A 25,869-nucleotide genomic window follows, 5' to 3' on the forward strand; every position below is an offset into this window, starting at 1 on the left:
TCCAAATTTTAACCTCTATAATTAAATGGTTTTGTATAGAAACCACTGAATTGTGCAGTTACAAGGGTATGGTTTTGTGACATCTGTTGAAAGTTAAGTCATGATGTACAGTCCTAAATGGGTTTTTTGGTATCCTTGTGAGGTAATCGCTCTGCATCCCTATCCAGACCCTATTAGGTCTGAGGTATATGAACACTAGGCTGATCACATTGTGATTTTCTGTAGAATTATAATATCAAAATATGTGTTTGTGGTGGTCTCCATTTTGTTCTAACAAAGAACTGGATACCGATGACAAAGGTCAAATGGAGATCTGGCATCCATTTCACAACTTGCAAGACATAGCCTTGAGAGTACGTAATACATACAACTCCTTGCCAGAAAACTGAAAGGAAATGATTGCATTTGAGTACAATGCATTCTACAACAATAGTTTAGTGTGCATGAAATTTAAAACTGCTGGCTTTCCAAATATGATTTTTAAAAAGTAGACTTAGTTTATTTATTTTTAAAAAACCTTATGCCCACTGTGTTATGCTTCATGGGATATTCTTAAAAGCTGAGGTTTAAGACCAAAGACATTGAAAATCCTAATGGCAATAGTTGCAAGATATTGAATTCTCTAGTAAAGTACTCTAGTTTAATGTGTTTATTGAGTTCTCCTGAATGTTTTATTTTCATAAGTATTTCATGTATTATGTTTTTGTACCATACTGGTGCTTTTTTTTCCTACCTATCATGATCTCATAGTGCCCTGGAAGCATTAGTATCAAATCATAAAGTCTACAGTGGTGTCTCTGTTTTACACATGCACAAATAAATTGGGGTTTTATGTCAGTGATGAACACATCTACCCACTTCACCTAGGATCTAGCACAGGACCTGGCATGTAGCAGGCATTTAATTAATTGGGGGGTTTTTTGTTTGTTTTTAGTTTGGGGTTTTTTTGTTTTTTGTTTTGGTGAATGAATGAGTGGCAAGCAGCACTAAATAGCTAACTAGTTAGTTAAACTAACTAAAAAATTAGATAGATTAATACACTTATTCATTTATATATTTAAATTTATATATTTATATTTCAGGGGAGTATCCAAAGCCTCTAGAAAGAAGATTTGATGTTTTTTGAGAGAAGCCTTTGAAAGTAATCCAATATACTCAGTTAACAGGAGGGTCAAATATAGCTCAGTGTTTCACTCACCTTTCCTGATGCCCATCTAGAAAACAGGCCTGTCATAGTAGAAAAGAGTTGATGATGGAAATCTTTCTTTATAAAGTTGCTTCAGCCAAAGGGACGGGGGAAACGCTTTGTTCTTTACTAAGGACTTAGTCCAAGGTATGGTCAAGGCAACAACCCTTGAAGCTGGGTCCCTGCTGACTTTCCTGCAAAGACCCTTCTGCCCCCTGAGCCACTATTCTATCTAGTCACACCTGCTCAGTACAGGAACAAGAAATTAATTCTGCCTGTGACTCCTTCCTTCCTATGTCGCTCTTGAGAAGCTACCATTTGAAGTCCTGCTTTATGAAACCAGAATTAACAGTGCTAACCTACTTGGCCAAGATATTATGAAAAGTAATTTAAGGCTTTAAAAAAATCCATAGTTGAAGCCACATTTTTAGACAGAGTCGCCATAACAATATTTGTTTCCCACTTCAGTGGTTTCAAGGCCAGAAATGCAGTAATATATATGGTTCGTATACATGGTTTGTTTTAGTGTTCTAAAAAAGAAAGCATGGTTTCAAAAAAAGGAAACTCTTTTTTTTTTTTTTTTTCCCCTTCACAGCCTTTTCCCCCATTGAAACTGAAAAAGGAAAAAAATTATGCAAGCTTTTTTGAAAGTACAGACAAAATTGGCATTTCACTTATGGGAAAATTTTGCAAAATTGCACTGACTAAAAGTGATTTTTGTTTTGGCTTTCCTGTGAAGCCATCCAGAAAGGCCAAAAATTACTGGCATTGCTTTTGTATAAAACCTTTCACATAGACGCCACTTGTAATTCAGCCAAATACATAATTCAGGTCATCAGTGACACACACATCCACACACTGGAGCTGGTCAGTGAACAGAAGGTTGTCATGAAATGTCGATATAATTATTTTATGGACAGACCAAACTGCACAGATTACAGCGAAGGAAACTTTGCATTAACACGCTTGGGAACTGGGTTTCCTGAGCTGTTCCCTGCCCCCACCCTCAGGCAGTGGGAAAGCCAATTGTTTACTGATTACGACAGCGACATCACTTGGCAAACATTTTGGCCTAAACTCAATGTGTGACATCAGTCTCCTTTAGGGTTTTCCACATAAAATGAATTCTCCGAAGAAAACACAGAAATTGAGGCTTAATTTGAAATCCATTATTACACCCTCTCAGGTCTCATTAACTATCTCAATCATGTATTTCTTAATTTTTATTTTCTTTCCAAGTAGATATTATCTAACACTAAAAATACGACCACTAAACTTTCACAGTATTTTTCAGAGTTTCAATCAGATAGTTCTTTATAGTTATATTCACTCAAACCACGTTTATGGGGGTTATGATAGTCTTTCTTTGTTTCTTTGTACTGAAGGTCACTGATTCCGGAGTGGCTTACATCACTTTGTTTGAGGAAGGAAGTAAACATTATTCTTTGACTCCTTAGAATAAATTAGTCTTGCTTTTGTGAAGGGTGGCTGCATGTTTGAGAGGAAGTACTCTCACTAAAGTTAGGTTTGTGTTCTGTCATTTGTTGTCAGAATGAGACACATGAATGGTATTTTACTCTCTTGTGTAAGCACCTCCTCTGTATATATTTACCTGAAATTATTAGTTTCCCCACCTCTTTGTTAGATGGTGTTCATTTAGTATTTTTATGCACATGGCCTTAAAGCAAGTGGAAGTCAATTATGCCTCATGAGGCCCACAGTCTCCCTGCTACAAGCGGGGGGCCAGGAAGGGCCAGTGCACCAACAGTGCCAAGATATGGGAATTGTGATGTACAGATGGAGCAGGAGAATTGTCTGTGTATCATGTGAGTCAAGAATAGCCTTAGCATTCTCACACCCAAAGAGTTCCATCTGGAAGCTGTTCCTGGGCAAACAGAAATAGCTGAATATTCCCATATCTTCTGGAGTGGCTAAACAGGGAATGAGAATCACTCCAGTCATTTTTTCCTATTTTTTGGTAATGGTTTGTTTACTTTCATTATTCTTCAAGACAAAAAACCTTTGCATCCTATATGGCTAAAAAATGTGATCTTTTAAATTCTCCCTCTTAAACTACTTTGATACATGTAGAAATACCGTTCTTAATATACTGATTCCTTGGTGTACAATTTACGTTCATCCCACTATTTTCCTTTTCCTCTAGCCCGTGGCCTTTATTCCTAGTGCTCTTTTGTTCTCATTTCTCAGTGTTGTTCCTCTCTGCTCTCTTGCTTTAAATAATCTTCACCATCTGCCTACCAGCTTTACAGTGTTACTTCTGGATAGCCCTCCTCAGCCTTCCTCCAGAAGATAGTAGAGAGACAATGGTGAACATTAGAACTATACCACCAACAGCCTTTCACATTTCCACCCTAAATCTGTATCCTCTTGCCTTCTCCATTAATGTGGTTAAGCCCCCGGGGCAGGGACCTCCAGTACCTCTTTGTTCTATGGCAGGCAGCACTCTGACCATGGTCAATAAATGTTCATAATAATGAGAGATGAAAGGAAGTGTCTGTGTTCAACAAGTTAGTGCCAAATAAGTTTTGGAGGCCAAATGAGGCCACAGGTGCCAAATCACAAGGGTTCGAAATAATATTTAATATGACATTGTCTCATTGAATAACAAATCTTATACTGTAAAGTCTGAGCCAAACCTTCCCTTGGTGCCAGACTTCTTTTGCTCCTTTAATCTGCCTCTGAAGATATTTCAGGTTCATGAGAGGCAAGGTAACAAGACCCCCTCTCTATGTAGTGAGTAGAAAACAAACCCCTGATGAATGTAGAAAAAGAAACTGGATGTGAGGGCCATTGAATCTCTAGTGCTCTGATGACTACCATGAAGTGCACTGAAAAGAAATGAAAGTTTGCCATTAGCGTAGCTATTATGTAACTTTGATTACCTAGTTAAAATATGAATTGTAAGTAGTCAAATAAAACAGTTGAGACTACTAGTATTTTAGAAAAGGGAGCTCACAGTAATTTTTTTTTTCTGTATTTTTCTGTGATTGTTAGAATGTAGCATCGTTAGCTCTGTAACTCATAAGAGAAGTATACATGGAATAACAAAAGTGACATGAAGGTCCAGTAAAAATTTGACATTGCTAAGATTGGTTATTTTCTATCTTTGCAGTATTAATAGAGAGGAGTCATTGTTCTTTCAATTTAATATGGATGTTCATACTTTCTAAGGTGATTCAGGGTCAAAGTTGAGCAAAATAACCTGCTTTCCATATGGTTATAAAATGTTTACCAACCATTTTCTCCTTTTTTGTAGCCAAGCTTCGCTAAATACTAGTTCACATTTTAAGCTTCTGTGTTCTCATTTCTTATTTATTCTTCAAAGTATTGCGATTTGGCTTCTGCCTTCACTGTTTCATTGAAAGGGCTCATTAAGTTCTTCAGTGTCTTCCTTGTTGCCACCTTGGGACATTTGGTCATCCTTTTCTGTATTATCTGGTGCTGTTTGCTCACTCTTTCTTGAAAGTCTTTCCTTGCTTGGTTCCTTGCTTTCTCTTCTAGTTCTTCTAATCCTCCACCATTCTTCATTCCTTCTCAGCTTCCTTTCTTGACCCATTTTTCTGGAGGAATACCCTAACTTGATGGGTTGTTGTGTTGTTTTCTAGAGTTCCTGTCTCAAAATTCTCTCCCCTCACCACACTAATACCCATAGCTTCAGCTATCACTGGCTGCAAATACACATCACCAGCCCAACCTTTTCCAGACCTATATTTCTAACGGTGGGTTGTCTGTTTAGACACATCCTTCTCCCCACTGAACACTGGAAGACACCAGGTACCTCATGCTCAACTTGTCTAAAACAGGACCCCCTTGTCTAAAACAGGACCCCCTCCATCTTTTGAATCTCCCCAACCAGAAATCCGGCAACAACAAAAAGCTGTGCCCCATTCCTGCTTTCTGTACCTTGGTGAAGAACTAGGAGTATAACTTCCTGTTTTCCTTGCTCTGCTCTCTAGTCACATTAGTCACTAATTCATATTGACTATATGTCATAAATAATTCTTGTTATGCCCCATCCTCCCTAACCCTATAGCCATTGGAACACATACCTGCCCCTGTCTTTCTTCTGTCTTTCCTTAATGGTTCCTTAAGAAAGCATCCCTGATAACTCATTCTCCTTCTCATAATTTGTCATTTGCTCCTTCTTGCCAACAGTATAAAATCCAGCTGCTCGTGTCTAGCCTTTCCTTTTCTCACACCCTGTGCTGTAGCCATGTGGAAAGCTTGAGTTCCCTCAGTACCCATACTCTTGTCCTACCTCTATGCTGTGGTACTTAACTCCTGCCCCTGCCTTGTATGTGGTCTCCATTCTTGGTTGCATAGGGACTAGACCCGTTACCTCCTCTCTGCAGCTTTCACAGGGCACTCCCTTGAAGAATCAGGTGCCCAACATTTATGTTTCCACAGTCCTATCACACCCGGTTATTCTTACATTGTATTGATATTGTTTTTAAACATATCCTTTTCCTCACTCTGGACCATGAGATTTTTGAGACCAAAGGTTGTCATATTTACCTTGTATCCCTGTATCCCTTGGTATAATGCCCAGCGCATAGTGAAAGGTTAGTAAGAATTTGCAGGATAGGTCACTGCCTTTTCCAAAGTAGCCTTACCTTTCACATTCCTGTTCTAGCAAGCTTATGAATTCATCACTCTTCTCCATGTATTCTTTATGTTTTCTCTTTTCTTCCTCCAACTCTAATATGGTTTGCCTGTGAGATTTTTCTACCATTAAAAGCTGTTCCAGGATTCGTCTGTGAGATTCTTTATGTTTTTCCACAACTTTGTCCAACTACAAAAGAAAATGCATTAATAGTCTAAGTACAAATCATTCATAATACTGCCATCTCTCCCTCTTTTAGAAATATCCAAGTTTTAACAAATTAATTCAACAGTGGGTTTATGATTTCCTTGTTTAGTTTTTTTATCATTACTCTTGTTAATTGATACTTTTTGATGTTTCAACACAAATGTAACTTTCTTACTGTCATCCTTTTTTTTTTTTTTTTGGCCGCACCACGTGGCTTGTGGGATCTTAGTTCCCATGTCATCATTTTTTTTTTTTAACCAGAAAGAAAAATTGGTTCCTCTGTAAATATCTGAACAATTTCTCCATACCCCCTTTCTGCCACTTCCTTTTCTCTCCAGGGAAACCATATCAGAGGAATGATGGAAAGTAAAGGAATCCTTGTACAATGTTTGATTCTGCCACTTCCCTGGCTGCGCAGCCCTCCCTAAAGTACTCTGCCCACGTACGTCTCTTGGATCCATGGTCTGTTTCTCAGTGCATTATTCATAAAGGTGTTTGTGTATTTTTTTCAAATTCTTGTTAATCAATTCTGTGTTGGTATAGACCTGGTGTAAACACCAAGTCCTTTCTGGTTTCCGTGGCCTACTTATATCTCTATTATAAACAATTACCCCGTGTCTTATTTACTTCTGTCTCCTCTACTAGACTGTGAACTCCCTGAAAGCAGGGCCTACATTCTATTTTTCTTAAATTCTTAACATCTAATAGACTGCTTTGCTTATAGTAGGTGCATATAGTATATGCTTACAGATTGAAAACAAAATAAGCAAGCAAGGAATCAAGAAAGAAAAGAGGGAAGTAGACTGATTAAAACAAAAGTGCTTCAGGATCTTTGACCAGTGATAAATTAAAATCCATTTAAGAACATGGTTTTGAAAGCATGTGACTGTCTAGATTAGTTAAATACTAAACTATAACTGATAATATTGGTTGGTTTTGCCCTTTGCCTCTATTGTAAAAGACTGAAAATTTGTGACTCTGAATTTGAAGCCAGTTTAAATCGTACATCCTTAAAAAGCACATACTTAACTAGGAATCCAAAGCACAAAAATGGCCAAATCATTTCAGAAAAAGAAGGGAATAAAGGTGTCCCAGCATACAGAACCCAACTGACCTCTAAACGCTTAGGCTGGTTGTCTAGTTTTCTAATATGGGTTTATAATGGTGCCTTAACACACACAAAATACTTCATTATGTCATATAGGTGATGATTTTTAATTAATGTGACCAATCCTTTTGTAGAAGCTGAAATTGCTAAGTTGTATTAGAGTCACTTTTAACTAATGACCATCCTCTGAGAGGGAGGTTGTAATGTTTATTGTCCTGGGTCTCAAGCAATAACAGTTCTCTGAAAACTCCTTCCAGTTGCCCAAACATTAGACTGCACTATAAGGGAAATTCGAATCAACTGCTTTTAGAATTTGAGAGTGAAATAGTAATAGAATCAGCCTTAATTTAGGGAGCTTGCCGTTTGACTTAGAGAAACATTCAATTTATCACAAGATCGGCCCTAGAATTAATAAATGAATAATTATAATAGGTATTTAGTAAAGCATAAATGAATGACTAAGGGAGGCTTCATAAAGGAAACTTCCTCAGATAGCTTCTTGTAGTTGTATGGACATGAATATTAAACTTAGTTCAGCCCAAAAAGAGAAAAGAGAAGGTTTAGTTAATCTACTATTGCTTTCCATTGTGTTTTTCCTCCTTATTTTGTTTGTTTGCTTATTTGTTTGTTTGTAGGGACAAGGAAGGAAGGTTGGAAAGAATCACTGCCCTTTGTTACATAATCTCCTAAGGGCTCTCTCTTCCTTCAGCCTCACCCCCATCCAGCCTGTCCTCATCAGTGACAGCGCAGTCTTCCACCAGTGGGATTACTCCACTCTCCTATTCAGAGCTGAAAGGTTTCTCACCATCTGGCCTCCTGACACTTCCACCCCATTCTCATTCCGTACCTTCCCGTCTTTCTCACCCAGCCTTTAGCCACACCAGACTTCAGGTAGTTCTTAGAACACACCGTGGTGCTTCAAGACTGCTTTTTTCAGTGCCAGGACATAGAAACCTTTTTCCCCTTCCACCCAAAACTTTTCCTGTTCTTCCTTTATGGCTTTCTCTGGTCACTCCTGGGTAGAATTATTTGTTCCTTCATATCAGTGAAATGTCTAATTCTCTGGGTTTTCCTTCTCTCACCTTCCATGACTCTTGAAGAATGGCCTATATTTACTGCATGCTGTTTGGTGCTAAGGACCTCATGTTTGTCAACAGCAGAAATTGGAAAGGTGTCAAATAGTGACCTTGCAGAGGGAAAGTTCCCAAAGAAAGTGTAAGTGATTCTAGATATGTTTTAGCTTATGCTTGAAGTTTTATTCTGTGCCTTTGTTTCTCCATACCCAGAATACCTCTTAGAAAATATGCCAGTTGTTCTCAATTCAGTCTCTTCTTCATTCCTACAGATCAAATGATGGACCTGAGCTTGTCTGAACTCATTTCGTTTTCCACCAATTGTGTGTGTGCTTGGCCAAGCCACTTAACCGTTGTGTACTTCAGGTTTTTCGATTATAAATGTAGTGTGGTTGGGCTTGATTTCTAAGATCAATTTTATTGCCACAGTTTTCTCAAGGCAACAACTATTTATTAAGCGTCTATTATGCTATATGTATTTAGTACTATGATAGTTGCCATGGGAGAATTTTAAAGTCTCAATGCTTATACTCTTACTAGGCAGATAAGATATACACACTAAACAATTAGGAGCAGTATAAGGTGGTGTATCATTAAGCACTAAGGGACTATCAAAGAACCACTGCCCCTTTTTGATCTAGCCCCACTTGTGGATTGAATGAAGCCTAGGGAAGAAAACAGGAAGACTCAGTCACTTTAGGGAGTGTCAGGAAGAAAGATTAAAAAGATAACTCGTTAACGTTTACTGTGCAATGACAAGCTTATCATTTTAGCCTCCCTGATGTCATATCCTACCCACAACCGCTAATACAATCCAACTCCTTGCCTAGGATGAAGGAAGTCCAATGTGTTCCAATAGGTTGGATTCTCCCGTGGTCAAAGAGAATGAAGGACAGAGAGATCGTCAGTCTTTTTGCTTTTGGTTGCTTAATATATGTTTAGGAAAGAATAATGACCTTTGTTTTAATAGCTCCTGAGTCACAGACCACCCTAATTTGGGGCTTTATCTTCTTTCTGAGCTATGACTTTGGTTCTCTTTGTTCTTTTTCGTTGGCTCTTTGAAGATTGTCTTTTTCTTTGATACCCTGAATATACTAGTAGAGATAAAGCTAGTTCAGACAGTAGAGAAATTATTTGGCTGTTTTAGTAGATCAAAGGTAACCGAATATGCTATTCATAAAATGTTCCATCTTCTTCCCTGTCTTTACTGAAACCTGGTTTTCCTGGATAATGCTAGAATCCTAAAATAGAGACTGCTCATTCTCACACTGCCTCAGTATCTCAGATACTGGAAATGGGGGCATGATTCTTGTCTCTGCATGACCCCTGCCGGACTCTTCTGAAAGCCCTTCCTTGTTTTATTGTCACCCTGAATGGTGATAGTCTTCTGTCATTCTTATTTGGTCATCTACTGAGCTTCAGGTCACTCTCACAATCTACCTTTCTACTGTCAATCTTGGTAGCATTCTGGTTGTGCCAGCTCACCCAGCCATTGTCAAAAGTGAAAAGCCAGAGGCTATATTGCAAAATGAATATGTCTTTTGGTTCCTAGCACTGGAAGTTTGTGGATTATAGAAGAGAAAGATTGAAAATATGTGCAGCCAGAAGCTAGTCTGTGGAAATTTCCCTTTTTAGTTCCTGGCTCCAGGATTTCTCTAGCTCCATGTAAAGCTCATCCATGCACTTAAGAGTATGCTAGATATTTTATCTAATGTTTTTATGTATTTTTTAGTGATATGATTTCATGATATGTCATCCACAGTGTTTCTGGAAATGGAATTTCTTTATGTTCTACATGAGTAACCCTTACTCATTCTCTGGAACTTGGCTTTCCTGATTCTTCTAAATTCAATCCCCCATTATACTCCCTCATAGTGCTTTGTGGTTTTCACCACAAAAATTAACATAGTGTGTATTATATACTTATTGTGTGATCACTTGTTGTCTGTCACTCTTAAAAGAGACATTAAGCACCCTGAAGACAGTAAGCACAACTATTTTTATACAATGAAAATTATGAAATGAAATTTAAAAGCTGAACTACACAGTTGCTTAAAATAAGTATCAATACTTTAAGAATTGCCCTAAGGTAATGCTAATAAGGTATGCAGATTCTTTTGTTACAGTACCTTGATAAATCCAAACTGTTGTTATATTTTTCTTGATATCTTTTTTGGAAGAACTAAGAATATGTTAGGCCATTAACTCAAGTATCTTTTTTAAGGTAACTTTTAGTATAGAAGCCTAGGTTGGAAAGGAATAGGAGGTTAAAACTGTTCTGGACTCTGAGTTTTTCCTTCCCTCTCTCCCCATCCACATCCTTTATTCTAGCTTGCAGGCCTCCACCTTAAGTCAGTGTTCCTAACATATGACATAGCTGAGAACAGTTTGTTTTTCTAAGGTATTTTGCCTTATGAATAGATAAATCCCCTTTAGTTTACCTTAGACATGGTTGAGATTTTTCACATTTTTTTAAAAGAACGTTATGAGGAAAATAAAAGGAGGAAGATGGAGGAAAACAAAATAATAAATTTTTAGCATGCACATCCTTACCCTGATGTAATTAGGGTGCCCCCGGTATGGTCTTAGTGGGAACACCCCACTTTCTTTCTTTTCTTCAGCCCTATCTAGGGACTCCTAGTCAGAATTTCCCTTTGTTGTTTGTTTTCTGGATATCCCCCCTCACCCATTACTTCCTAGATAGAGGAAAAAGGTAGGCAACTGGGTTGTTGGGTAGATAGAATTATAGGGGCTTCAAGGAACTGGGAGAGACTGGTAGCTGAGGAGAGAAATCTATCAGGGGGAAGTAGGCAAGAGAAGAAAACGGACAAATCATGGAGATGGGAATGTGAGAAGTGTGTGTGTGTGTGTGTGTGTGTGTGTGTGTGTGTGTGTGTGTGTGTGTAGGGGTATCTGTTGGTTGAGTAATCAAGGAAGGTTGGATTTATAAAGCAGGGCCAAATTATAGATAACTTTTAGGGACACTTTGCAGAGTTAGGATTGCAAGCATTTGCAGAGAGGGTGTTTCCAGTTTTGCGTGTGTACAATAGAATTATTTAGTTACAAAAGTAACTAAAACTTTTCCTACTGATTTCAGGATAAGTTTGGAATTATTCTGTTTCATTTTACTCTGAAGTGTTGAGGGGTTGTACCATTTGTGGAGTTTTGTGAGTATATGTTCAGTGATAATTAACTTGCATTTGCACTTATACTGGTTGGGGAATTTGTGCTTAATGCTGTTTCACAGTCACTGTGTTGGGAGCCAGAATACAGTTTTAACACTATTGACTTGAATGAGGCTTCGGCTCCTCTTGTTTAAAATTTGGATTAAAGCGCAATCAACAGACTTTGGGTGGTCTCATCCTCACCCCTCAGAGAAGCAGATCCATATGACCAAACTCCTTCACAATTTGGCAAGATGGTAGGCTTCTGTCATGAGACACCCAAGACAAGAATAGCAAGGACATTAGAGGTCAGTCCTGAGGTAGGTTGCCAGAGCGTATGTGGGGGAAATTTACCCAAAATTTGCTTTCACTCTCTCTAGCCTTAACTTATGCTCCTAGTTGTTTCCTTTTTATAAAAATGAAAAATTATGAAATTTTCCATTGAGGTCTCAGAAGAAAATAGAAGAATAAAATAAGGATGCCAGGGAGTTTCAGAAATGTCAACAAGTAAAAGAGCAAGCAGTGCTGTATCTCTGTGCAGTGGTGGCCATGTTGAGACTGTTCATCTTTGCTGTTGTCCCTGTTGGGCATACTTGGTGGGGAGAAGTCTTTACTGTCATTAAACTTTTGGAGGAAAAAGAGGATATGTGTTCATCTAAAATGTATGCTTCCTAAAACTCTGTTTCCTGGATAATTCTTCAGATCATTTCCATTCATGCTCAAAATTTCTATGACATAATACTTCAGTGTTTTCAAAGAAATTAACTTCTATGGTTAAACTTTATCTGTTTTTTATTATTGCCTTCAGATCTCCAAAAGAAGTGCAGATTCCTCTGTGTGTGTGTGTGTGTGTGTGTGTGTGTGTGTGTGTGTGTGTATGTCTGGGTCTGAGTGTGTATGTCTCTCTGTGTGTATCTGTGTGTGTCTGTGTGTCTATGTGTTTATACAAGAGGGGAAGAGGGGGAGAGAGAAAAAGAGAGGAATTCTCTTGCATTTGTTAGGTTTTAGTCTGATGTCAGGAAACAAACCCAGTGGGAACATCCCATCCATGATTTATTCTCCTTTTCTTTCCTGTAGAACATGTAGTATTTATCTACCTGGGGTAGATTTTAAACATACAACTATAAATAATCGAAAAAGGAGTTACATGTCCTGCTTACCTGCCAGGCCTAGTGCTTTACTGGCTGGTGAGCATACTCGGTGCACACCCCTGATGTGATACATACCTCATTCATTGGTTTCTCATAGATGTCCTCCTGCCAAGGGGCAGATTTTGCTTGAAAAGCATCTCGCTGGAGAGCTTCTAGCACCTTTTTTGGAGTGACAAACCCATACTGAGCTTCCAGCAAAGCCAAGTCCATTTTGTCAGCCTTTAAAATGCCTATGACTTCATCTCGAGCCTGCAGGAACAAAAAGCATTTCAGAAAGTCCACTTTATCTACCAGCAGTCTCTGCAAGTGATTTCTTGTGTAGTTGAGTATTTTTTCTCTTCTCCTTCAAATATAAACAAATCATATTTGGTTATAGCACCTTTTAGAAAAGGTAGCAAAACTATGTCCCTTTACTTCATCCTTCTTACAGTCTAGTTACACATTAATAATGTTTTTAAAAGTGATCACTATACAACATGGAGAGACTCTACATTTTTTATTGTGTTTGACAAGCAGATAACATGATATGCCTCAATGGACTGGCATTTTCATTTTCAGGGATAGGAAATAAGATTCTCCTATATATGTAGCAGCTGTTTTTAGTTTTTTGTGTAGGTTAATAATGCCAGGGCAAGTCTAGGAGCCAGTTCATGTGAGGTACAAAAGCACCTATTGTTATTTAAACCAGTCCAGAAGTCATCTGCTGTTATTGTTACCCATACGTGCCTGTGCACTGAAGCTTGTGAGCAGCATGGGCAGAGGATGTGACCTTTCACAATGTGCATGCCAATTGCATGTCATAACAACAGCCCTTTTAGATGTGATTAATTGCTCTTCGTGCTGCCAGAAGAGAATTCTGTGAATGTGTACTTACACTTTGCTTTCATGTATATACAAGTATGAAGCACAAATATCTATTTCTATGGCAGCCACCACACAAAATTCATAAGCAGCCTTCCCCTTGAAGCATGAGGGGGATAATTCTAACCCAGCTGACCTGCAGTTCTCCCTCCAGAATGCTGAGAAGAAATAATAGGTCGTCTCTTGAGAGGTCTTCTCCTTGGTGGCCATTACCACTGTGTGACTTAGGATATGGAAGGATTGCATCCGACTCACTGGTGGGGTCTTTGTCTTGCTGTCTCTGCTTCATGTCCTCAGGACCTTGGAAACTGTAGTCTTCACTATGTCTTGGAAATTGCTTTTGGGCTGAGCCCTCCGTGTCACTGCTTCTGGAACGCATTCTTTAAGGGCTGGAAAGAAGGAAGACAATTTGTAACTCTTAGTGGAAGTAGAGTTTTAATAAGAGCTCCTATTACTGCTTTGACAAGTCTGCACTCTCGTTATATTTACCACAGCCAAAGACTCGATCTTTCTGAAGTCTACAGCAGAGAAGGGCATTAGCAGATTCATAAATCACAGTCTTATTTACACTTCTGTTTTTAAAATCAACATTTTAAAAAATGTGTTCTGCTTTGATTAAGGCCACTTATGTCCATGGGTAAACAGACTGTGTATTTGAACTTCATCCACCAAGCATTCCACCTCAGGGACCTGGGTCATACCTCCAACCTAGGCCTAAGTGCTTACATAAGACGTACTTAACATAATTGTAAAATGGTAAATTTGCTAATTGTTCTAACTTTCTTCAGATTCACATTATAGTGTTTCCTTGTGGAAGTTTAAAAAGAGTTTTTAAATTTCTTAGCCTTTGGTGCTTTAAGAGAGAAGCATCAGAATTACAAAATACTTTGGGTTACTTTGTTATGACAGTAAAGTCTAATATTAAAGGAATGAAGGCTTGGTCCCTGGCTGTATCCTTGACATTCTGCTAAAATTCCAGAGCTGACCTCAGATAAGTCAAGGATTTATATTTAGGACCCTTATCTCCAAAATAAGAACACTAGTGCCTATAGTAGTTAACCATTATGAAAACAATATAAAATAAATTAATATTTGAGGGACATATTAGCTCCACATCTGATTGTATAATTATCCAAATTAATTTACAATAGCAAGATAATTTTTTCCACCTTTGAGGTTTGTAATGGAAAGAGAAAATATCAAGTGAACTTATAGTCTGCTTCAGTGATGTTGAAGCAGATTGTTAATTTTACGCATTCCTACAAATCATGAAACTTTCATCATTATTTTTGTTTAATATTTATTTATTTTATTTATTTATTTTCTATATTTTTTTGGCTGCGTCAGGTCTTAGTTATGGCATGTGGGGATCTTTCATTGCGGTGCAGGCTCTTCGTTGTGGTGCGGGCTCTTCGTTGTGGCACGGGCTTCTCTCTAGTTGTGGCACCCAGGCTCCAGGGCACGTGAGCTCTGTAGTGGCGGCACTCGGGCTTAGTTGCCCCGTGGTATGTTGGATCTTAGTTCCCCGACCAGGGTTGGAACCCGTGTCCCCTGAAATGGAAGGTGGATTCTTTACCACTGGACCACCAGGGAAGTCCCTTTCATCATTATTGGTACCTTGCTTTTCATTTGTAATAATATTTCTTTAAAAATCTGGAGGGAATTCCCTGACGGTCCAGCGCTTGGGACCCTGCACTTCTACTGCAGGGGGCATGCATTCGATCCCTGGTCTGGGAACTAGGATCCCACATGCCGCGCACAGCGCGGCCAAAAAAAAAAAATCTGGAAAGGTCAAGCATACAGAAAAGTATGGAAATATAATGAATCACTACATGCTAGCACACAGATTTGTAAAATCCTAATGTACTATATAAATTAGAAAACAGTTTTTTAAGTAATATATTGATATTATAGATATAGTAGGAGCCCCTATGTACCTCTTCCTTAACCCACTCTATACCCGCCCTACCCCAGAAGTAACCATCTTGAATTTGGTATTTATTATTCCCACACATGTTTTATACTTTACTTTATACTTTTAATGCATGTGTATATATTGCTGAGCAATATATAGTATTGCTTTGCAGATTTTCAAATCTAATGTAAATACAGCATATTGAATGTATCATTCTGAAAATGTTTTTTCATCCTATATTTTGGAGTTTCTTTCTTGCTCCATTTTACTTATTTTACATATTTAACTGCTATATAGTATTGCATTATATGAATAGGCCACCATTTACTTATCCATTTTACTGTTGATGGATGTTTAAATAGTTTACTTTTTTTAGTATTAGAAAAAATGCAGCTGTGGACATTCTTGTACATTTTTTTTTTCCTGTGAACATCCATTTCTTCAGGTAGTATTCTTTACAGCATAGGAATGGGATTTTGGCTCTCCTAAATGGAGTACCAATTTATAGCAGAGTGTAAGAGTTCTCATTGCTCTGTATCTTCATCAACGCTTGCTATTAGGGAATTTATAATTTTTACCAATATGGTAAGTGAAATGGTATCTGACTTTTTAATTTGCATTCTATAATTAATGAGAGCAGGCATCCTTTTATGTGTTTAGAGGCCCTTTGAATTTCTTCATAAATTGCTTGTTCATAGTCTTTGCCCATTTTTCTTTTGTACTATTTGTCTTTTTCTTATGAATTTGTAGGAATTCGTTACATACTCTATAAATTACTGTTTTGTTGATTATATGTTTTGATGTTATCTTTTCTGGTCTGTAGCTTACATTTTCACTTTATGTCTTTTGTGGTATAGAAGTTTTATGTTTTAATTTAGTCAAGTTTATCAATTTTTAAGTCAGTTCTTTTCTTTATAATTTGCATTGGAAAGCAGAATTTGAACAGTGGCAGTATAAAAGAATGGCTAAGACCATGGACTCTGGAACCACTCTGCCTGAGTTCAAATCTCTACTCCATTACTTATTGGCTATAAAACTCTGGACAAGTTACTTAATACCTCTGTGCCTTTCTCATCTGTAAAATGAGGATGATAGTAGTAGTATATTTATAACCTAAAGTTGGTGTGAGGATTAACTGAGTCAACACATGTCAAATGTTTGCAACATACCTCATACAAAATTGTCACTCAAACATTAGCTTTTATTATTAACATTATTATTAACTTTATTTTTATTCCCCCCAATTTTATAGCATTTCTCTATTACCTTTATAGTTAGAAAAAAATTTCAAGAATTGAAGCAAGTTTATTTGATTACCTCTTTCATCTAATGAGTTGTGAGCCGTGAATAAAGGGGGAAAGAAAAGAAGATTGAAAGAATGGCTTTGTGTCTTTCTTGGGTACTCTGTTTAAGAAGTGACTCTTATCACTCCCAGCTTGCTGGCACCACTTGAGAAACCTGAGTGTAGAACAGTTTAGGAACCTTGAGCACTTCACAGCCAACCAGCTAAGCCTCCATTCATCTCTCCACCCACCCTTCAACAAGCATTTATTGAAGACCCACTGTGTGTCGTGCACTAAATTGGTTATTTATGGTGTGACTTCCTTACTTCCCTTAATACAAGTGATACATTTTCAAATGTAAGGTTTATGGAAATAGTTCGTAAATCTGGGATCATGAAAAGTGCACTGAACTAGACAGAAGTCACGTGAAAAGAATTCTGTCACAAATCAGCTATGGGATTAGTTAAGACACTGACCCTCTCTGAGGACAGTGCCCTGAATTGTGAAGTGAGGGGGGTGAGGAGGTGATCTCTGTGGCCCCCTTTCTCCTAGGATGTATAACGATTCTTGCCACTGTGCCTTTCTTTTAGCACAGATTATCAATAGTATATTTAAAAGACATGGGTTTGTGGGTCTGCATCTTATAGGAAATCCACAGAAATCTAAATGCTACATATGGACTACATATGGACCTGTGACTTTTGATTTTCACCAGAGGAGAGATCACAGTTAAAAGACAATGCTTAAGGAAATAATCCCAGCAATAATTTTCAACTGAGAATTTTCAATAGCCTCATCATAACAATCAGGATGTAAAAGCAGAACTTGAAGGTGTTTATTGCCTTACGTGTTTATTACTTACATATTTTATTTGTCAGTAACAAACCAACTATCAAGTGATACTAGTGGGACACCCTGCCTTGAAGTTACAGTGTCCATCTGGAGAAATTTAAAACTTCACTTTCAAAATTTTAACAAGTCACATAATGTGTTTTCTCTACAACTCATGTTCTTTCTTACTTCCCTCCATCACACATTTATTTACTCTATTAGACGCTGGAGATAGACAGTGATGGTGGTGATGGTGGTGGTAATGATGATGACAGCTAATACTTACTGAGCAGTTACTACATGCCAGGCATTCTTCTAAGCATTTTACATTTATTAACTCATTCAATTCTTATAACAACCCTATGAGGTAGGAAATATTATTATCTCCATCTACAGCAAAGAAATGGAAGCACACATGAAGGTTACACAGCTAATAAGAGGCAGAACTGGGATGTGAATCCAGGCAACCTGGCTCCAGAACCTGTGCTCTTAAAAATCATGTGTCATGCTATCATACTGTACTGCCAAAGACAGATGGCTATAGACACCCTGTCTGAAATGGATACAGACACCATGTGTGAAAAATGCTTATAGCCTTGCTGAAGAGATTACTTATCAATAATTACAGTACAGATGAACAGTGGTCTGTGGCAGTAGTTGTCACTGACTCTCCCCTACGTAGCCAAGGAAGGATTTATTTATTTGAGAAAAGCAAAGACATAGAAGGAGTATATTTTTATGTAGGGATAGAAGGTTGAGGATATATAAGATTTATGACTGTGGAAAACCCCATTATGTGTGTATTTATGTATTTATAAATAATATTCCTATACTAGCATATTAATATATGCTATGTACCTTATGAAAACATATTCAAAAAGGAAAAATATTAATAAAAAAATAAGATATCTAATTATTTTTCTCCCACCCCACTGGATTGTCTTAAACACCTCAGGAAGATCATTGCTCTGGCCTGTAGGAGTAATGGAAGGTTGTTAATGTAGACCAGATATGTTTAAAACAGATAAATATTAAATACCACTTTATTTACAGATATGTTCTCACATGAAGGGCAGGGCCATCCATGTCTTCCACCAAATATTAATAGTCTCCATTCATATGTCTCATGGGGTTTCTGACCTGATGCTTCATACCTAATGGCTGTTCAACAGAGTGAATGGTTTGCTCTTTCTATTTTGTGGCCTATCCCACAACTTAGATAACATTGCTAAATAACAGTGGCTCAAAATTGTTTGGGTCACTCTGCATTTTCAGTCATCTTGCAGCTCAGCTGGGTGTGAATGGTCTAAGATGGGCTCACTCCCATATCTGACTGTCAGCTAGTTGGGCTAGATCTCAGCTGGATCATCTCTTCTCTGCTCCCCATGGGCTTTCAACCTCTGGTAGGCTAGACCAGGCTTCCCCTTATGGCGGTCTCAGGTCAGCATCTCAAGAGTGTGAGACTCCAAGGCCTTATTTTTATTGGTGAAAGAACGACACAAGGCTAGCCCAAATTCAGAAAGTGGGGAAATAGATTCGCCTCTTGATGGAAGGAGCTGCAGAGTCACATTGCAGAGGATGGGGAAGAGTTAACTGCAGCCATCTTTGAAAAACTCTAGGTCTGTCACACTTACAGATTCAGACTTCTGTGAAAATCAAATAAAAATCTAGTTTAAAAGAGGGGTAAAATATATTTGGTTCTTTACTTCTTTTAGTTTCCTGGAAGCGTAAGGTTATTTTTATGATTTCTGTGATGCATTCCTGTGCTTTCCTCTTACCCACATATTCATATGTGGAACAATAGCCTACTGATAAGAATCAACTTGTATTCTGCTACTAATCAATAAAGATTCCTCTACCACCATTAATCTTATCCAAGGTATGCCTTCCAGAATTCCAAGATAATGTAAGTTTCTATTCAGCAGGGTAGCTTGCTAAGCATTGCTCATAAGTAGTGCTCTTTGAGTTTAAGGCAGCTCTGAACTGCTACAGAAAACTGAATGGATCTCTGTATATGTTCTATCTTCCCTCACCTCATTCTTTTTTTTTTTTTTAATTGAGTTAAAGTTGATGTACAATATTATATGTTACAGGTGTACAATATAGTGATTCATAATTTTTAAAGGTTATAGTCCATTTATAGTTATTATAAAATATTGGCTATATTCCCTCTCACCTCATTCTTAAAGTGAGTTGAGTGAAATCTGCCAGGAGAGCACAGATCATTTGCCAATGATGATATTTATAAGTGATAAAAAAGGAATGACCTGAAACATTTTTATACCATGTTTATTCTTTTTAAATTGATTAGAGTTTTTCTGAAACCACCAGTCTTCTTTGAGGGCTAGGGAAAATAGCATCAACATTCTTGCTGGCTCTCACATTGGGTTTGTGAACAGACGCATCGTGTGCAGACTTCTGGTCTACTGAGGAGTGTGTGTCTCGTCATGTTTACAATGGTGGAGTTTCCTTGCCCTTCTGCCAACAACCACAAAATGATCAGTAATGAGAAGTAATTAAGTATCGAGTGGAAGAAAACAAAGACATGAATTTCATGATACTCTCATGCTTTGTATTATCAGTGACTTCATTGTTTCTCTTGGCAAATTTTTAATGCATCTGTGCTTGGCCTTGCATACTGAGGAAAAGAAAAATTTTGGAATGGCAACAGTGGTTTGGGATTTTCAGGTTACAAAGAAAAAAAAACCCAACAGAATGGAAAGTTGCTTTTGCTTATACCAAATAATGATGCCTTACTCTTTTCATAAAGTGTCGGTAGTGACATAATGCCTGATGGTTTTGCAGGGAGAAAACCTGCTTAGTTGTCAAATTTAACACAGCCTAATGCGTTGATTATCTGTGACTCTCAGAGCCATAGAATGGCAGCCTTGAGGACTGTAAGAGAGCGATAGACTTGGAATCAGGAAACATGGCTTCTGATCTCAACTCTGCTTTTAATTAGCAAAGCTCTGGTTGTCACTTGTAAAATGAGGATATTAGTCTAGGTTGGCCCCATGAGGTCATTCAGGATGAAACAAGGACCAGGGGTTCTTTGCCTTGACCTCTACCTTGTTCCTTACTCCCCAGTGGGTCCCCCTGACTGCAGGATTTACGCCTGAGACTAGATGATCTCTGAGGTCCCGGGACTTCCCGCTTTAGAATTCTCTGCTTCTCTGTTGTCTTGTTTCTATGGATACAAATACAGTGTAGTTGGCCCTGAGAAGCGGATTCTACTTTATTTTCCTATGTGGTGGCCTCGGTCAGTTTTTCTTTGGCTCAAGCTGGTTAAAATCGTGGTGTATCTTGGTAAGGATGTGTTCATACAGAAGAAGGACTAGTAGAGAATTTGCAATTATTTACTTAATTTAGTTACAGAAAATGACCAAATGTCAATTGAGGCCTATTCTACCTACCACCTCCCCCCAATATACATGCCCCTAGCCAGCTCTTTACTATAAAAGTTGAATTTTCTTAATCATTCTTTATTAATCTTTAGATAGCAAAAACTGTTTATTCTATATAATTGAGTGGTAAACATAATTTAGTCTCTGTGTACCTGTTTATTTTCATGTTTGAATGGTGGAAAGAGGATATTTTCCTTGTATAAAAGAACTTCAAAAAGGCTCAGTGAAAGAAACTGGTTTTGGTCTTGATCATTTACTATGATGTTGAGGTAACCAATCAAAACTACTCAAATTTAAAGAAGAAAGTAATAATAATGGTAGCTTACATTAAGTTCAGTACTTACAAATACAAGTCTGTTCTAAATGCTTTCTTTTAATTAACTCATTTAGTCTTCTTAAAAACTGTTGTTGGGGCTTCCCTGGTGGCACAGTGGTTGAGAATCTGCCTGCCAATGCAGGGGACACGGGTTCGATCCCTGGTCTGGGAAGATCCCACATGCCGCGGAGCAACTGGGCCCATGAGCCACAATTGCTGAGCCTGCGCGTCTGGAGCCTGTGCTCCGCAACAAGAGAGGCCGCGATAGTGAGAGGCCCGCGCACTGCGATGAAGAGTGGCCCCCGCTTGCTGCAACTGGAGAAAGCCCTCACACAGAAACGAAGACCCAACACAGCCATAAATAAATAAAATTTTAAAAAAACAAACAAACAAAAAAAAAACTGTTGTTTATCTCCATTTTGCAAAAGAGGAAACTGAGGCTTGTAGCTGTTAAGTAACTTGCCAAATGTCGTACTGCTAGAAAGTGGCAGAGCCAAGTCCTAACTTGGGCAGTCTGGTTCCAGAGTCCAGCAAATCACTATGCTGTATCCACCTAGGGTTTTATAAGAAGGCATACATAGTAAAGGAAAAAATCCTGGTTCAACATTAAGTTATTCAACAAACATTTATGAAGTACCTACTATGTCAGTTATCATATTAGCCAATTTGTGCAAGCTTATTTTTGTATCTGGACTAATGTCCCTTTTGTTGATATGAGTACAGTTAATTCTGGCTACCCAGAATTACACAAAAATCTGAATAATATGAAGTCACGGCTCCCTGGCCCTTTCAGCAATTGGTCCATTCAGTAAAGATGTTTTGTTTTCACGCATTATTTATGTGCAGAAACTTAACTGAATGCATTGTTATTCTTAAACTTCAAAAGCCACAAAGTGGCTTTTCTCAGCCACTTTGCTGGCATCTTGGGGGTAGGCAGGAGGTATAGCATAACAGAAAGACCGTGAGATTGTGGGATCAGATGGATCTGGACTTTAATTGCTGCTCCAATATGTTAGCTCTGTGGCCTTGGACAACCTACTCCACCTCTGTGAGCCTTCAAATGTAAAATGGAGATAATGGTACCTGGTAATGGGTTTATTGTTCATGCTCTGTGAGCTTAGGGCCCCTGTTGTTCATGTCTGTCTCCTCAGTGTTCAACAGAGTTGTACCTCATCAGGGATTCATTTGAAAGACTGAATCATGCAATCCTCAACAGAGCTGACTGGCTGTAAGTAGGAGCTGCCTCATGGTAAAAATGATTCATCTGTGAACCACTGGCTAGAAATTCAGAAAAATGGTACTGAGAATCTAATAGAAGTAGCTGGAGTGTACAGAAGTAGCTAATGTGTATGGACCTCTTACTACATGCCCAACACTGTTTTAAGTGCTTTGTGTATATTATTTAATCTTAAAGACTTTTAGCCTGTAGTAAAGATTGTAGGAAAGGGCTTGGTAAAGGTAAGCTAAGCGTGGAGACTCTCGTAGGAGACATCAAAGACAGAGAAATTAATATCAAAATCAGGGTAGTGCTGGTACCTACACAAAGTTCAGTGTGTGTGTGTGTGTGTGTGTGTGTGTGCGCGCGCGCGTGCGCGCATGCGCGTGCACACATGCATGCACACGTGTGTGGAGAAGAGACACTGGATCCCCAAGATTAACTAGAAAATTCTTGTTAATGTCACTGAATTTTGAAAACTTTTATATATACCCTGACTTTTCGCTCTCTCTTACCCCCACCTACCTGAGTACACTCTCACATGCATAAAATGAGGTGAACATCCGCTGCACTCCTCCTTTTTATTTGACAGCACCTTGAACAGTCATTAGTTCTGTTTTTATGAATGTGACATTTTATAAAGTGGTCTCATTTAAACTGGTTTGGTAGGAAATTTGAGGGATGAATTGTTTTGATGGCAAGATGGCTGCATAATGCAGAGTGAGTCTGTGCTAACTGTAGGATGCTCTTCACCAAGGGACAAACTTGGAAGTGATTCAGTGCCTTAAGTTTGAACGTGCTTAACATCCCGCACTTGCTGAATTTAGAGAGCAGGCTGCCGGCTAGCTTTACATTTCCACTTGGAACCATAAAGCTATAACTTAGTTCCCTGGAAGGGGAATGGAAAGAGATGTAGTAAGGTTATAGGGTGCTCAGCAGAGCTGGTTGAGCCCTTAATATTAACTGTCTCATAGTAAATGTGATTCGTCTATGAAAATACTTGCTATAAATAGATGTTAATAGTGCTTAGTTGCAAATCAGCCATGTTGTGCTTGCATGGCCACATTAGGGAAAAAAATCCTGTTGAATATTTTATTTGGTTTCTCTTAAAATGAAAAAATAAAAAGTTCGTTTCCTTTTATTGCCCTAGTCACCCACATTTGAAGACACTAAATTCAGCCAGCTGCAGTAAAGCTATCTGATGGCTAAAAAAAGACACATTGAAAACCAGATAACCTAATTTAGCAATGGCACCCTCTATCTTTTTCTTCCATTTTCAGTAAAAATCATTGAAACATACCCTTACTGGTGTTTTTACTTGTAGGGAGGGCATGGATAGGGCTTCAGAGAGGGGAACAGAACTTGGGGATCTGTGATTCAGGTCCGTATTCTTAAGAATTCTGAGTCCTGGGGGCTTCCCTGGTGGCGCAGTGGTTAAGAATCCGCCTGCCAATGCAGGGGACACGGGTTCGAGCCCTGGTCCCGGAAGATCCCACATGCCGCGGAGCAGCTGGGCCCGTGAGCCACAATTACTGAGCCTGCGCGTCTGGAGCCTGTCTTCCGCAACAAGAGAGGCCGCGATAGTGAGAGGCCCGCGCACTGCGATGAAGAGTGGCCCCCACTTGCCACACCTGGAGAAAGCCCTCGCACAGAAACGAAGACCCAACACAGCCATAAATAAATAAATAAATAAACAAAAATTTAAAAGAGATAAGCAAAACATTCTCTCTATAAATTTAAAAAAAAAAAAAAAAAAAGAATTCTGAGTCCTGATAGAAAGTCAGGGTTTCTTTCAAATCAAGTATGAGGTTCAGAAGGCAGTGTAGTCATCTCATCTATCCCCCATAGTACCAGGCACTAAGTATTTTCTGTGCCCATCTACTCCATTGTTATACAGCTCTAAGTGTCTGAAAGTGCTTCCTTATGAGCTGAAATCCAGCTCCCAGGATCTTTATTCATTTATCCTTCTTCTGCCTCCAGAGCTAAGTCAAGCAAGACTACCTCTCTTGTCACACTGTGGTCCTTCAGTGGGAAGGGCTCTATTCTTTTTTCCAGATGTAATACTCAGTTTCTTTAACCACCACTCTTCATACTATGTGGTCTAGTCACCCTCACCCAACACCCCATCTCATGCACACATTTTGATTATACCCCTTTAGACCTACTCTTCATTAGGCCAGGTGTTTCTTAAAGAAATGCATGGAGTTGGGCATGATTTCCCAGATATTAAACACAACTAAAGCAGTGAAATGGTAAGAGTATATACTTAAGGAAGAGCTCAGTAAGTCTTCTGATATGGGATCTCAGTTGGAATGTTAAGTATAGATCAAGACATTTGATAGTAGGCATTTAATGAAGACTTATTCCAGTTTCGCTTATCAGGTAAGTGCTTGTAATACCTTTCATGTGTACATTGATTGTTATATCAGTAAATAGGTAATTATTCGCCCTGTTTTTCAAGATGAGGAATTCGAGCTTCAGAAAGCTTAAATAACTTTGACTAATAAACCTTGGACCAGAAATGAAAACTTAGGCGTTCTGACACCCCTTTCTCTCCAGGCTCATGCTAGATTAATCAACACTTGCACTTTTTTTAAGCTTGAATGTGTTCTTTGGTTGCTTGTCCATGAAGTGCTATAGTCAGAGAAGCTGCTAGGCTGTAGATACAGAATAAACAGCCTGCCAATGGGGTCTAATAGTACAGACTTACATCATGGCTTTTCTTAGCTGTGTGTTCTGAAGAAAGGACAAAAAGAAATATAAAAATCTCAGAGTATAAATAGTTGATTTATCTGAGTTTTCCATTACAAATCAGTGGCTCTTTAAAGATTCTTTTCTCATTTAAGGTTGACACAGGGCTGGGAATGTTTTCCAGATCTTTGTGGAATAAAACCGAAGAAGAAAATTATTTTCATATAGTCCAAGTTAGCTTTAAATGCATTTTAAAATGCCACAGTCCTAGCACTAGAACAGAGCTCTTGAAAATCATATGATTCTTTTAACAGTTTTCAAACTACATCACTTTTCATATTTCTTCCAACTCTGCTCTCTGTTTTTTCTTACAAGCACGGTGATATTGAGCCAGTCACTTAACCTTTCTATTCTCTTTGAATTTTTGTCTCTTTGGCTCTTGGAACCAGTTTTCTCCAATCCCCTTATTCTGCAACTGAGGCCTGTTGAAGTTAACTGATGTGCCCGTGGTCATGCCCAGAGCCAGCACCAGAACCCACATCTCTTGCCTACAGCTCTGTTGCTGTTTCCATAGCAACACTACATGTTCATAGGCCAACCCCTACTTCTTCCAGCCCTAGAAAGATGTGAATCTTAAAAGATAAAAATGCATCTTTAGAGTGGTTAAGATTCCGCCTGCCAATGCAGGGGACATGGGTTTGAGCCCTGGTCCGGGAAGATCCCACATGCCATGGAGCAACTAAACCCGTGCTCCACAACAAGAGAAGCCACCGCAATGAGAAGCCCGCGCACCCCAACGAAGAGTAGCCCCTGCTCGCCACAACTAGAGAAAGCCCGCA

General features: G+C 38.6%; 2 protein-coding genes across 8 annotated transcripts in view; one reads left to right on the forward strand and one right to left on the reverse strand.

The window, feature by feature from the left end:
- The window catches only part of FILIP1L (filamin A interacting protein 1 like), a 121,913-nt gene extending 108,150 nt beyond the window's left edge, over nt 1–13,763 (reverse strand). For all 3 annotated transcript variants that reach the window (XM_082392063.1, XM_082392065.1, XM_082392064.1), the window contains exons 1-3: nt 13,511–13,763; nt 12,589–12,762; nt 5,821–5,999 (exon numbers count right to left, since the gene is read on the reverse strand). In XM_082392063.1, the coding sequence (XP_082248189.1) occupies nt 5,821–5,999; nt 12,589–12,762; nt 13,511–13,753 (596 nt within the window). In that variant the 5' untranslated portion in view covers nt 13,754–13,763. The remainder of the gene's footprint in view (nt 1–5,820; nt 6,000–12,588; nt 12,763–13,510) is intronic.
- Nucleotides 1–25,869, forward strand: part of CMSS1 (cms1 ribosomal small subunit homolog) — a 393,486-nt gene that overhangs the window by 114,700 nt on the left and 252,917 nt on the right. The gene's annotated exons all lie outside the window — the stretch shown is intronic.

This window comes from Balaenoptera borealis (genome assembly GCF_965194805.1).
Source record: "Balaenoptera borealis genome assembly, chromosome: 5".
Taxonomy (NCBI): domain Eukaryota; kingdom Metazoa; phylum Chordata; class Mammalia; order Artiodactyla; family Balaenopteridae; genus Balaenoptera; species Balaenoptera borealis.